Source organism: Macadamia integrifolia, chromosome 7 (assembly GCF_013358625.1).
Source record: "Macadamia integrifolia cultivar HAES 741 chromosome 7, SCU_Mint_v3, whole genome shotgun sequence".
In the NCBI taxonomy this organism is placed as follows: domain Eukaryota; kingdom Viridiplantae; phylum Streptophyta; class Magnoliopsida; order Proteales; family Proteaceae; genus Macadamia; species Macadamia integrifolia.
Window position 1 is genome coordinate 20402530 of NC_056563.1, and position 13708 is coordinate 20416237.

At 45.3% G+C, this 13708-nt stretch overlaps 1 protein-coding gene and 1 long non-coding RNA gene across 2 annotated transcripts in view; both read right to left on the reverse strand.

The window, feature by feature from the left end:
• The window catches only part of LOC122084811 (plastid division protein PDV2-like), a 16093-nt gene extending 13178 nt beyond the window's left edge, over positions 1–2915 (reverse strand). Inside the window, exon 1 of the mRNA XM_042653237.1 lies at positions 2492–2915. Within this exon, the coding sequence (XP_042509171.1) occupies positions 2492–2716 (225 nt within the window). The 5' untranslated portion in view covers positions 2717–2915. The remainder of the gene's footprint in view (positions 1–2491) is intronic.
• Positions 2916–5701: 2786 nt separating this feature from the next.
• Positions 5702–12657, reverse strand: LOC122083154. The gene is made up of 2 exons (XR_006141575.1): positions 12132–12657; positions 5702–6138 (listed from the first exon to the last, which is right to left on the reverse strand). It is a non-coding gene; the product is annotated as an uncharacterized LOC122083154 (long non-coding RNA).
• Positions 12658–13708: the final 1051 nt, after the last annotated feature.

Genomic DNA, 13708 nt, shown 5'->3' on the forward strand with positions numbered 1-13708 from the left:
TTGTACAATAATTAATTGGTACGTATTTTTACGATTATGAAAATTTAGAATTTCTATCCATAGAGCAAGTAAAGAAGTAGACCAAAAATAGTAATTGATTTGGATATGGATCATAGAATCACCAAAAGCTTATTGAAAAGATTCTCATTCCATTGATGAATTTAGAAGTGAAAATAGATGATAAGGCCAAGACCTAACTTTCTACTGTCTTCTCTTCCAGCTTCCTATGATTCTCTAGTCACCCACTTCTTATTGGGAGGGACACGCTTGATATAGATGAAGTGACAGTAGCTATTTTGGTCACAAAGACGTTCAAAAAGCCCAATGACAGTTTAAAATCATAGACATTGGTGATGGATGGTGAGAATCACGAGCAGGGTAAAAATGTTTGACGGAGCAATAAACACTTTTGACAGTGAAAGTATGTCCTAAACATGGTTTAAAGTATCTCCGATACCGATACGATACCCTTCGATACGTATCTTAAATTTAGCCTACCGATACGATACATATACATGAAATTTTTAAAAAACTTTCATATCGATATATATACTACGATACATACCAATATGCACCGATACACCATCGATACGTACTGATACTCTATGGAAAATATAAAATCAAGGCGAAATATACGTTTTGGTATGTATTGGTACGTATCAGTGAGTATTGGTATGTATCGATCAGTACATATCGGTGAGTATCGATCGGTACGTATTGGTGAGTATCAGTATGTACCGATACAATGCGCTACGGTCATATAATGGCCAAGATGGGTATTTTTCAGAAAATACGATTTTTTGAGGGGTTTTTGTTCCAAAGTTGCTGCCAACCATATTTCTCTCTAATTAAAGTGGAAATCAAGGTTGGGAACAAGGATTTTACATTCATGGACAACTACAAACCTTGAATTCTTAGTACGATACCCTCAATTTAGTGTTTATACATAATACATGTTATCAATAGCTTTTTTTAACAAAATTTTTATGCAAAAGTGTTTAAAAATGTGTTTTATATCTATTTATATGCGTATCTCCGATACGATACGATACCCTCCGATACGTATCTTAATTTTGGCCGACCAATACGGTGACCGATATCGATACTTTAATCCTTGGTCCTAAAGATGCGTAGGAATCTAATTTTTATTAGTTGATTGGACTCCAAGGGTTTAGGACTTCAGTTGCAAATAGAGCAGCGAAGATCGTGCATGGAGGTCTAATTGTGATCAAAAGGAAAGAGTGCAGAGGCCTATATCGATTGTTGGAGAGTACCATGGTTGATGGTTTTCCAAACTTCAATGAATGAATAATAACGGAGTGCACAAGATGAAAAGGCACGTCTGACAGGTTTCTTTTGCATATGAGGTTGAGACAGAAAGCAACAGATTTTTATGATGCAATATGGGAGGATGCATTTTCAAGGCTGTTAGCTGAGACAAGTAGCACATGCATTGGCTGTACCAAATCTAGAGAATCCAACTTTAGATAGATTCTGGTCACATGTAGCTGGTATGTTCGAAGGCCAATGAAATCAGCAAACAGGTGGAGATCACAGAGCATTCGGATGAGCATCTTAAGGTAGAGAGATGCAGATCAACAAAAACAGTACATGTTTTCAGCAAATCTTCATAGTGGCTTTATTAAAATCCAAGTTTGAAATTATAGGATTTGTGTCTTTTATCCGATTTGTGTCTGAATGGGTCGCCCATTAGGGTTTCAAATGGGGGGAATAGGACTAGACACTTTAAATATCTGCATTAGGTGGTTGAGAGAGTAAGAACAACTGTGTGTGTGTGTGTGTGTGTGTGTGTGTGTGTGAGAGAGAGAGAGAGAGAGAGAGAGAGAGAGAGAGAGAGAGAAGTCTTCCAGGGGATAAGTTGAGAGAAGGGTGTAGAAGGAAGCTTGGGTTTTGAAAATCAAATTGCAAGGATTATACTTCTTTTTTTCCTTCTCCTCTTGGCCCAACCACGTAAATCCCGTGTCTCTTATGTGCGTGTTTTGTTTTGAGTTTTACTTCTCAAGGAAATGCTGAATAAGCCAAATAAAGAGAATTTCCAAAACATTAGCAATTTCATTGATGATTCATGTTGTACAGAATTCAGAAAAGAAAAAAGTATCCCGAGTTCCCAACTTTAGTTGAATCATCTCCACGGGAAATAAGTCCTAAAGAAAGAATAAAATAATGGCCACACTGGCCGCAAACTCAAACTGAACCGAACAACCACTGAATCAGCTCACCTAGCTTCTAGCGTGAAGGAATTGATAGGACAACAACAAAAATGTTCAACTAACGGAACCGGGGGGCAGAATCAGGATTTAGGGCTTCTAATAAATAGTCGAAACCCTAATTCAAAGTACATGGCATGACGAGAAAAATTCTTAAAACTCACAGAAAAACATCAGAAGCCAAAATATAAATAATAAAGTTATTGTACTAAACCATAGAAAGAAATTATTTCTAAAAAAGTGGAAGAAAGAAGTGAAATGACCTGCAAGGAAACAAGCTGTTCCTCGAGAGATTCAAGAGCATCCCGAATGCGGGAAAGGCTATCGGCTTCATCTTCTCCTTCACCGTCTTCGTCAAGGGAACGAAAGCGATCATCTTCAGCTTCACCATCAACGTCGCGAGTTCTGGCTTTGTCGATACAGTTATTGATCTTCAATCGAAGCTCAGAAGCTCGAGATAGAACTATGCCTATCTGGCCTTCCTCCATCTTTCCAGATTTCCTCTTCTGCGGGAGTGAACAACGCTTTCTCTTCGAATCTTCGTCTTCAGTTCTTGAGGGGAATCCGTGACCCAAACAGAGCAAAGACAATATGAGGAAAGAGTGGAAGGAGTCGGCAATTCGGGATCTTGTGGAACCGCCAAAAATCTGTGCCCCATGGGAGGGTGAGAATCCACTGGGACTGGGAGTGATTCACACAGTCTCTTGCTACGTGCTACGTGCTACGTGCTACGTGCTTACGTGGACAGATTACGTTTAGGTAAAAGAAGCCAGGTGCCACACCCGATTGTCAAAGTTTATTTAATTCGTTCTCGTGCCGTACAAATATGGTACCACCTGTCTTCAACATGAAGCATATGGCCCACCGTTGGTTGACCAATCACCGTTGCGGAATATGAGTTATGCGACGCGTCCAAATCCTCTCCAACCATAGGTACGCCCGGTGGGGCATTCGACGGCTGGATTGCAATGGTGCAGGTTTAATTGTTGGGGTGTGTGTTTAATCTAGGGTGCCAATTCCAAATTCGCATTGGTAGACCTGATTAATTGACCTTGATATGTTTATGCCCTGATTTAGATTGGCTCAATTAATAAACATGTTGGTTTATAAACAGGTAGTACACGGTGTAGTCACCTAACTTGATGGGCCCGCACATTTACAAGTACAACTTGAACAGACTCCTTTAAGGCCCAACTTAGCCCGACCCTGTTAATATTGCTTGTATTTTTTTTTTTTAATACTATTTGCATGGTTTTAAGTATCGGTGCGTATCGTGCCGTATCGGCCGATACGTATCCGTATCGGTAGGCATCGGCACGATACATACCGATACGTATCAAGAAAATTTTAAAACCCTTATGTATCGATACGTATCCTACGATACGCACCGATACACCACCGATACGCACCGATACTCACCGATACGTACCGATACTCTGTGAAAAATTCAAAATTGAAGTGAAATGTACGTTTCGGTATGTATCAGTACGTATCGGTGAGTATCGATACGTATCGGTATGTATCGACCGATACACACCGATACGTACCGATACGGTCATAAAATGGCCAAAATGGGTAATTTTTTAGAAAAACATAATTTTTTGAGGTGTTTTTGTTCCAAAGTTGCTGCCAACCATTTTTCTCTCTAACTAAAGTGGAAATCAAGGTTGGGAACAAGGATTTTACATTTATGGGACAATTACAAACCTTGGATTCTTAGTGCGATACTCTCAATTTACTGTTTATGCATAATACATGTTATATATAACTTTTTTTAACTATTTTTTTATGCAAATGTGTATAAAAAAGTGTTTCCTATCCATTTATGTGCGTATCTTTAGCATATCTTAGCGTATCTCCGATACGATACGATACCCTCCAATACGTATCTTAATTTTGGTCGACCGATACGACGACCGATACCGATACTTTAATCCTTGACTATTTGTATTTAGTGTTAAGGCTACGTGATATGTACAGTTGAGATGGTGGTGATTGTAATATGAATATTCATCCTTTTAGGAATAGTTTAATTGATTTGAATTTGCTAAACTTGGGTTTGTAGGTATAAGTTAATTGATTTGAGTTCCGCAGATTAAAAACGGAGTGCCTTGGTAACTTAGCTATTTTGCCAATCTTTGGCTTAATTCATTTTAACTATGGGATTTTTCTTTTATCTTTGCATCATTTTATTAGTATTTCTTTTCAAACACATTTAAGAGGGCCCGTTTAAAGTTAAATAGGTCTATAGCCCGATTAAGGCCCGTTTATGGTAGCTCGATTAGGACCCGAGATTGACCGGCCTGATTTTCAATCGTACCATGCCCGTTGTAGCTAAGCCTGTTTGACTAATCGGGCATTCATAGTGCAACCCTAAAAAATTGGCCGAGCCCGACTAGGCCTGACCCGACCGCTTGACACCCCTAGTTTAAGCCTTTGCTGCCATAGGATGGCTCAATTGGCGGCATAGTGGTTGGAGAGAATTTGGACGTTATGCAACCCAAGAATTGTAGAGTTCCAATTCTCTATTTGCATGTGGGAAAAATATCCTCTCCAGCTATTGGTATCTAAGGCTTGGGAGGTCCAGGGGTGTACACCTATGCGTTGGTGTCAAAAATATCTGTGGTGAGGCGGTGAGGTGCAGTGAGCATCCAAAGGATGGGGTGCATGGCCAGGCCCTCCAGGCCACTGGATGCTCACTGCTCCTCACCGCAGATAATTTGGACTCTAGGTGTTGGGGTGTGTCTAATTGAGCGCAAAGTCAGGCATTTAACGGTTGAGAAGACCTAAGGGAACGCACCTATGTGATGGGGTGCATGTCTAGATCCTTCCAGCCGTCGAATGCTTAGTTGGGCACCCAACAAGTTGGAGAGGAGTTGGATTCAAGTGGCGATCACATTAAAAGGGATCCGGATCCTCTCCAGTGCGCATCCGCATCTGATGATTGGGCAGCACTTGCGATGCATGTTTGGATGGTGTTAGAGATTTGTGGATGAAATGGCCATACACCTTGTATATGATGGCACTAAGATGAAACTTCAGCATATCTGAACTAGTGAATACCCTAACCCAACCTGATTATTATTGTTTGGAAAAATTACGCCCCTCTCCTTTGGCTTTGACGGTGTTAGTATACTGTTAGTTTTAAACCTCAAAAGACCATATTACCCTTCAATGAAAAAAAAAATTAATAGGGTAACTGGAAACATTCCTGCAGGCTGCAGCTCTCTCTCTCTCTCTCTCTCTCTCTCTCTCTCTCTCTCTCTCTCTCTCTCTCTCTCTCTCTCTCTCTCTCTCTCTCTCTTCCTCTTCTTTCCTCAAACCAAGCAATCTGTTTCGGATACCAAGAGAAACAACCAGAACCAGAACCAGAACCAGAACCAGAAGAGCCAGTAGGGCAATTAAAAGGAATCTTAATTGTAATGAACCTGTTTGCATTGAACCAGTAGGGCACAGCTAGGTGGCTTACAGAGTTACAGTATAAAGCTTCTTCCTACCCTTTTCTTTTCTGTAGAAAATTAGATGCCAAAACATAAAACCCACCACTAACTTCAACAAATGCTCCTCAAAAGACTAACTGGAACCAAATCCAAGCTCAACCCAGATATAAAAAACCAATATTAAATCAGATAAAATGGTTAAATGTGACAAACCTGTAAGAAAGTTGGAACTTTCCCATCTTATATGGAGTGATGAGAGGTATGGGAATGACTTCACCACCAGCCATCTAACGATCACTCATTCACTCTTATCAGCTTCCCAGTCTTACAGAAACAGTTTCTCCTCTGATTTGCTAAAACATTTCTCTTTGTTTTTTGATAAAGGATACTTTATGCACAGAGATCCAGCAGAAATTTTAATTTCACCGCAACGAGAATCAAGCATAACAAGGCTTTTTCAAAAGGGTTTCCTCTTGATGCGGAAAAATTTGACCGGACGATCTTCCCTGCTGTTCCTGGTGCCTTGGCCGACCTGCACAGAAGAGATGACAGGGAAGAGCCGGGCTGACCCAGCGGGGGACTCTCTGATGCCTAAGTTAGACCTTTCCACAACAGATGCTCAAGAGAGCTTTTATAGTATGAGAAGTGAGTAATCGATCCCCTGTGATGGAGGCTTACCTTGGTATTTATAGACTGCTGATGGAGGGCAAGTGGAAGACGATTGTGAAGAGTCCTGCTTAGGCGTGGAGTCCTCAAGGGGAGTGGCTCTATGATTCTGGGAATATTCCTGGAATATTCCCCTCTTAACTAGGAAAGATCAACCGTGTGACGTCATGATGACGTGTAGTGGATAGAGTTCTGTCCTCCGAGATAGGGACTACGTTCCTTGAATGTAGGGGTGGACGAAAACACGTTTCTGGAATCCTTGTTGTTGACGTCGGGCTGAGGTGGCAGCACGGCCTGACGGAGGCCGAGGTGGAGCACGACCTGATGGAGGCCGAGGTGGCAGCACGGCCTGATGGAGACCGAGGTGACAGCACGGCCTGATGGATGCCGAGGCAGTAGCACGGCATGATTGCGGCCAAGGCAGTAGCACGGCATGATTGAGGCCGAGGTAGTAGCACGGCATGATTGATGCCGAGGCAGTAGCACGGCCTGATAGAGGCTGAGGTGGAGCACGGCCTGATGGAGGCCGAGGTGGCAGAACGGCCTGATGGAGGCTGAGGTGATAGCACGGCCTGATGGATGCCGAGGCAGTAGCAAGGCATGATTGAGGCCAAGGTAGTAGCACGGCCTGATGGAGGCCGAGGTGGCAGCAAGGCTTGATGGAGGCCGAGGTGGCGTCTCAGTCTTGTTCAGGTTTCCGTACATGCATTAGCCGTGCTGAGGAAAGTGACATATTTTGCCTCATCACCATCCCCCCACTTTAGCAGTTCGAATCGAACTGCTAGAGGATTTAATCCGATGCGAGATGCACTGCTTCACTTTCTCAACGAGGCGCCTTAATGGGGGTCGAGAAGAAATGGCCCGAGGTGGCTGAACCCTTAGCCCAACCAGGAGTTGTTGGATGACGTTAACATTTCTTCGTTTCAGGGCGGCTCAGACGATGTCATCTTGTTCCTTCAGGATAAGATGTCCGGCTACAATCCGACGGACAATGAGCGGCGCATTCCAGTCCATGCGACTCTAGTACAGCCCTGCGGCTCGATCGATGTTGGTGAAGAAGTGATCCGACTCGAAGGATTTTCTTGTGCTGAGCTAGGCTCGTGGATCAGCCCCCCGAGATTAGCCTCATATATATAGATCCATATTTATGTAGATGTCTCCCTCGGTAGTGATGTATTTTGAGGGCTCGTGGGTTAGGCCCCCGAGCTCGGTCTAGGTGCTGCCGAGCTAGAGCGTTGTCTTTGTGCCTCATTGGTTAAGGTCTTTGAGTCACCAGACTAGGGTCAGGTCCTGCGGTGCCGAGCTAGAGCTCGGTCTTTGTGCCTCTTTGGTTAAGGTCTTTGAGTCGCCAGACTAGGGTCTGGTCTTGAGGTGCCGAGCTGGAGCTCGGTCTTATTTGCTGCCGAGCTGGGGCCTGGTCTTTGTGTCTCATTGGTTAAGGTCTTTGAGTCGCCAGACTAGGGTCTGGTCTTGTGGTTCCGAGCTCGAGCCCGGTCTTTGTGCCTCATTGGTTAAGGTCTTTGAGTCGCCAGACTAGGGTCTGGTCTTGAGGTGCCGAGCTGGAGCTCGGTCTTATTTGCTGCCGAGCTGGTGCTCGGTCTTATTTGCTGCTGAGCTTAGGCCCGGTCATTGTGCCTCATTGGTTAAGGTCTTTGAGTCGCCAGACTAGGGTCTGGTCTTGTGGTGCCGAGCTAGAGCCCGGTCTTTGTGCCTCATTGGTTAAGGTCTTTGAGTCGCCAGACTAGGGTCTGGTCTTGAGGTGCCGAGCTGGGGCCCGGTCTTTGTGCCTCATTGGTTAGGGTCTTTAAGTCGCCAGACTAGGGTCTGGTCTTGTGGTGCCGAGCTCGAGCCTGGTCTTTGTGCCTCATTGGTTAAGGTCTTTGAGTCGCCAGACTAGGGTCTGGTCTTGTGGTGCCGAGCTAGAGCCTGGACTTTGTGCCTCATTGGTTAAGGTCTTTGAGTCACCAGACTAGGGTCTGGTCTTGAAGTGCCGAGCTGGAGCTCGGTTTTAGATGCTGCCAAGCTGCACACAATGTTAGAAAAGTTAGATATTTACGAGAAGCTTCATAGTATATTGATGTGTTGTATGCACTTGGGACAAATACATTGCTTCAAAATAGAATCTAATCTGCTATGTGATTGAAATTGAATAACTGCTAAGGTGCTGATAGTATAAAATCTTCAAGACTAACACCCAATTGATGGGATTTCAAGGCAATCTACTGATAAAACTCTCTACTGATAGATTGTCTACTGGCCTCAGTGATTCGGACTATAGACAGCTGTTAAACTGGTTCGGCTCGGGCCAGGAGGCTTTCATCTCGGTAACCAACAACTTCTACCATACATGCTAGGCCCGAGCACGGTTTTTTGACAGATTTTATGAAGTTGGCATAGCATTCCCGGGATTCCTTCTGGCTGGACTTGCATTCTCCGACTCCATTGCTGGTTGGGAATTTGACCTTCATGTGCCTAGTGGACACAATCGCCCCAAGACCATTGAGACCAGGTTGGCCAAGGATTGCATTGTAGGGTGAGACGATCTTGGCGACCATGAAAGAGACCATGGTTGTGGCTATCTGAGCTCCTTGTCCGATGGTTATAGGTAGGTCAACAACTCCCTCTAACTCAGCTGGCATGCCTGAGAATCCATACAAAGGTCCTGGGGCTGGTTTTAAGGTTCTGGTGCCAAGCCCCAGTTTTATGTAGGCTTCGTATGACATGAGGTCAACGGAGGCTCCCGTGTCCACTAGGACCCTGTGGAAAGGGTGGTTGGCCACCACTAATTGGATCACGATAGCGTCGTTGTGAGGCCAGTTCAACTCTTCCAGATCTCTGTCAGAGAAAGTAATGGGTGGATCTGTTTTGAAGGCTTTGACAGGTTGTTCCGTGATACTTACGAACCGCGCGTGTGCTTTGGCTTTTCTGACTGATTCCGTCATAGGTCCGCCCATGATTGTTAGGATGGCTAGACCCACGGGCTGGCTGTCGTATGTGACAGCTCAGTCCGTGGTTGGGTCCTTGGACGGCTCGGCCTTACCTCGGCTCGGTTGGTCTTCATCTCTCCTCAGCTCGGGCCAATTCCCACCAAATTTCTGCTTCAGATACTGGCTGAGGTATCCAGCCTTGATGAGCTCATCAATTTCCCTTTTCAGAGACTTACAGTCTTCGGTGTCATGTCCATGATCTCGGTGGTATCGGCAGTACCAGTTGAGGTTCCTCTCTTCTGGTTTACCTGCCATTGGCCTGGGCCAGCGTAAGTACTTCTGATTTTGGATCTCCAAGAGCAAGTTTGTTCGAGAACGATCAAGTTCATATCGATCAAGTTCATATCGCTCAAGTTCAGCTGTGTCCAGAGGCCGATATGTTATGTTTTTCTTCGGCTCACGGGAGTCATCCCTATGTCTCAGAGCCCTTTTCTTCTCCTTCTCTACTTGATCAACCCTGTCAGCTATTCCTCGAGCTGCCAGAACTTCCTCCATATTAGCGTATTGATTGCACCGTCTCAACAGTGCGGGCATCGTTTCCGGTAAGTCGAGGGCCAGGGACTGAACCAGATCGGGGTGTATTACTCCATTGCACAATGTGCTATACGCCACTCCTTCCGGCAGGTTTTTTACCTCCAATGTCGCCTTCGTGAATCAGGCAAGGAATTCTCTTATTGTCTCCTTCGCCCCTTGCCTCATGTTCATCACGTTTTGCGTAGTTTGCTTCTGCTTCATACTTGCTTAGAAACGTGTGAGGAACACTCTTGTCAGTTCTTCATAGCTACGGATGGACCGTGGCCGTAAGTTTGACATCCAGACCAGCGCGGCTCCTTTTAATGAGGCTGCGAAAGCACGGCAGAGAACGGCGTCTGACCTACCATGCATTGCCATGGCCAAGCAGTAGTACAGTAGATGATCGTAGGGATCTGTGGTGCCGTCATATCCGTTGAAGACAGGTATCACAAAATTTGAGGGCAGCTCGGCGTCAATCAATTCGTCGGAAAGTGCATTATAGGCCGGGGTTTCTGTCATGTCGGCGGGGTGCTCCTGCCTCTGCATTCCCTCTATTCGCTCAGTGAGTTGCTGGATACGGCTCTCAAGGTCAGCTCTTCTCTCCTCGGCTGGCCATCTGTTGATCGGCATGACCCTTCTCTTCTCCGGGGGCTTCTTCCTCGGCATTGGTGACCCTGCTGTGGTGCACCTCTGGTAGGTCCAATGGGCGAGCTCTGACCAGGATGGGGTCGATCTCGCCGAGCTTGCCTCTGGTAATTCTCATGTTCTTCTCTATGCGGACGAGTGCCTCTAGTGAGTCTTTGAGGCGACGGTTGGCGTCCTCCTGCACGGTGTGGGGATCTATGAGTATCATGTGTCTCTGGGCTCCGATGATGTTCAAAACGACCGGCTCTCCCGATCCGAGCAGGTATGGGACCTCGCCCGCGCCCCTCAGTAAGAGATCGCGGTGGTACAGAATGAACAGTGCGCGAAGTCCTGCCCGACCCCCTTCTTGCTGTTGATTGGGGGGTGACGCTGTTGTCAGGAGATTCATCATTGGGATTTCTACTCGGAGCAGGCCTAGGGGGCTGAGCTGAACTAGTGCGTGGTACTGGAAGTGCGGAGCCGAACTGTCGTATGAAATCCCTCACCAGTGCGTTCGTGGCTAATACCTGCAGCTGCAAGCTCTGCATCTGTTCTTCCATGTTCGGATGAGTTACCCGGGACGATGGGACATGGCGGGATAGCTGAGGGTTCTGCTCGCACTGATCCCCCTCTCCCTGGGCAACCTGTGCATCGGGCCTAGTTTGCCGGGGTCCTTCTAAAGGGGTCTCTGCTGGGACGTTTTCCTACCCTGCCACTGGTGGTGAATGGGAACGTCCAAGTGGTACTTCCCGATTGGATCTTGCACGTGTTGTCGTTGAAGAAACGACCTTCTCACTCCTTAATTGCATTGTTCCAAGGTGACTTTTTGTAACAAGTTCCCACGGACGGCGCCAATCTGATGCGAAAAAATTTGACTGGACGATCTTCCCTGCTGTTCCTGGTGCCTTGGCCGACCTGCACAGAAGAGATGACAGGGAAGAGCCGGGCTGACCCGACGGGGGACTCTCCGATGCCTAAGTTAGACCTTTCCACAACAGATGCTCAAGAGAGCTTATACAGTATGAGAAGTGAGTAATCGATCCCCTGTGATGGAGGCTTACCTTGGTATTTATAGGCTGCTGATGGAGGGCAAGTGGAAGACGATTGTGAAGAGTCCTGCTTAGGCGTGGAGTCCTCAAGGGGAGTGGCTCTGTGATTCTTGGAATATTCCCCTCTTAACTAGGAAAGATCAACTGTGTGACGTCATGATGACGTGTAGTGGATAGAGTTCTGTCCTCCGAGATAGGGACTACGTTCCTTGAATGTAGGGGTGAACGAAAACACGTTTCTGGAATCCTTGTTGTTGACGTCGGGCCGAGGTGGCAGCATGGCCTGATGGAGGCCGAGGTGGCAGCACGGCCTGATGGAGACCGAGGTGACAGCACGGCCTGATGGATGCCAAGGCAGTAGCACGGCATGATTGAGGCCGAGGCAGTAGCACGGCATGATTGATGCCGAGGTAGTAGCACGGCCTGATGGAGGCCGAGATGGCAGCACGGCCTAATGGAGGCCGAGGTGGCAGCAAGGCCTGATGGAGGCCGAGGTGGAGCACGGCCTGATGGAGGCCGAGGTGGAGCACGGCCTGGTGGAGGACGAGATGGCGTCTCAGTCTTGTTCAGGTTTGCGTACATGCATTAGCCATGCTGAGGAAAGTGACATATTTTGCCTATCACCTCTGAATACGAAAAGGTGTCAATACTGAACCAAAATAAAAAATCGAAATCAAAACTGGCCAATAAAATCTGAAACAAACCAAATGGTGCACACCCATGGTGAATGGAATCCATTAACCGTGGGACTTTAGATGAGTTTGAGCACTGTTGCCGAAGAAGATTTGGCTCCAGAAATACATCTCCCTTCAGATATTGATTGGCAAATGTTGGACAAATCCAAATTCTTCTTCCTTGGTTCCGCACTCTTCTCTGGAGTTTCTGCTTCACTTTACCCACCCCATTAAAGTTCATAATTAACCTAGGAACTCAAATCCCATAAACCCTCTTTCACCGGGAAGAAACCCATCTGCCATCCTTCACTCCTGATGAACCCTAAGATGAGAAAAGGGGTAATCAATGTGATATCCCAAGAACTCAAATTCCATAAACCCCATAATCTGTACTTATGTTTTAAAAGGGGTAAAGCCGGAGTCTTTCCTAGGTTGAAGAAAACAGAGGTTGAAAGAAGCAGCCCTCTTTCTTTTATTTTAATGGAAGGGTATATAGGTAAGTTCATCTTCTAAAATATATATATGAAAAAAGGTTGGGTAAAGATATATATATATATATATATATATCTATTTTGAGCATTAAATGATCGTATAATATTAGATGATGTCATCAATTAATGGTTCCAAATTAACAAGGACTAACGGATTGGATCTAACTGTAAGAATTTTAGAAATATCAAGGGAGAAGGGTGTACTTCCTTTAAATTCTTGGATTCACGTCTAATTTCGATAAAGTACAACGGAGGGGGCGTAATTTTCCCTTATTTTTTTTTGTTTAATCCAAGAATTGCTCCACAGCATATCCATGTTCATATATAGAGAACAATACATCATGCATTTCAAGAATTTAAATAAAATTCAAGGATAGAGAACTGGATAAGCACCTCGGTGTTTTACCTATGGACTGGTTTTTCTATAAACGTGCACTGAATCAGTTGAATTCGAAGATTTGTATGTGCGTCTCTCTCGCTCTCTCTCTCTCTCTGAGAAGAGGGGGGAAGGGGGAGCCACCTATATCAGAAGGATTAGGTCACCAACTTGCATCCCTAACTTCATGATCCTTGGCTCCCATACAAGTTCAACCGAGATGAAATTGGTGCTTCAATTCAGCCAGCATGACCTTGAGGACAAACTCATCTGGGCATACACAGGTGACTCAGCTCTGCTTGCTACTTAGCAACCCTATATATGATCAAAAGAGTGGTAGAGAATGATCTGAACATGTCTAATTCCAATGCTTTATCCAAGTATATAAGGCAGCTCCATTTTCCTCCAAAACTGTGATACTTTTCCATGGAGGTGGGTGAAAAGGGCTTCAGCAGTAAATGAAGTGTTGTTGAAGAAAGTAACACGATAGCTTAGACGCTTGTAAATCATGTAGAGAGATGAGAATTGTTGTTGATGCCCTATTACAATGTGGGCATACAAAAAATAACTTCTTTTTTCTTTCTGCTTTTAATCTAAGAGTATGTTTTTGATTTTCTTATTGATGATCAAGAGATTTATTGAAGTTGTTTTGAGGTCAAG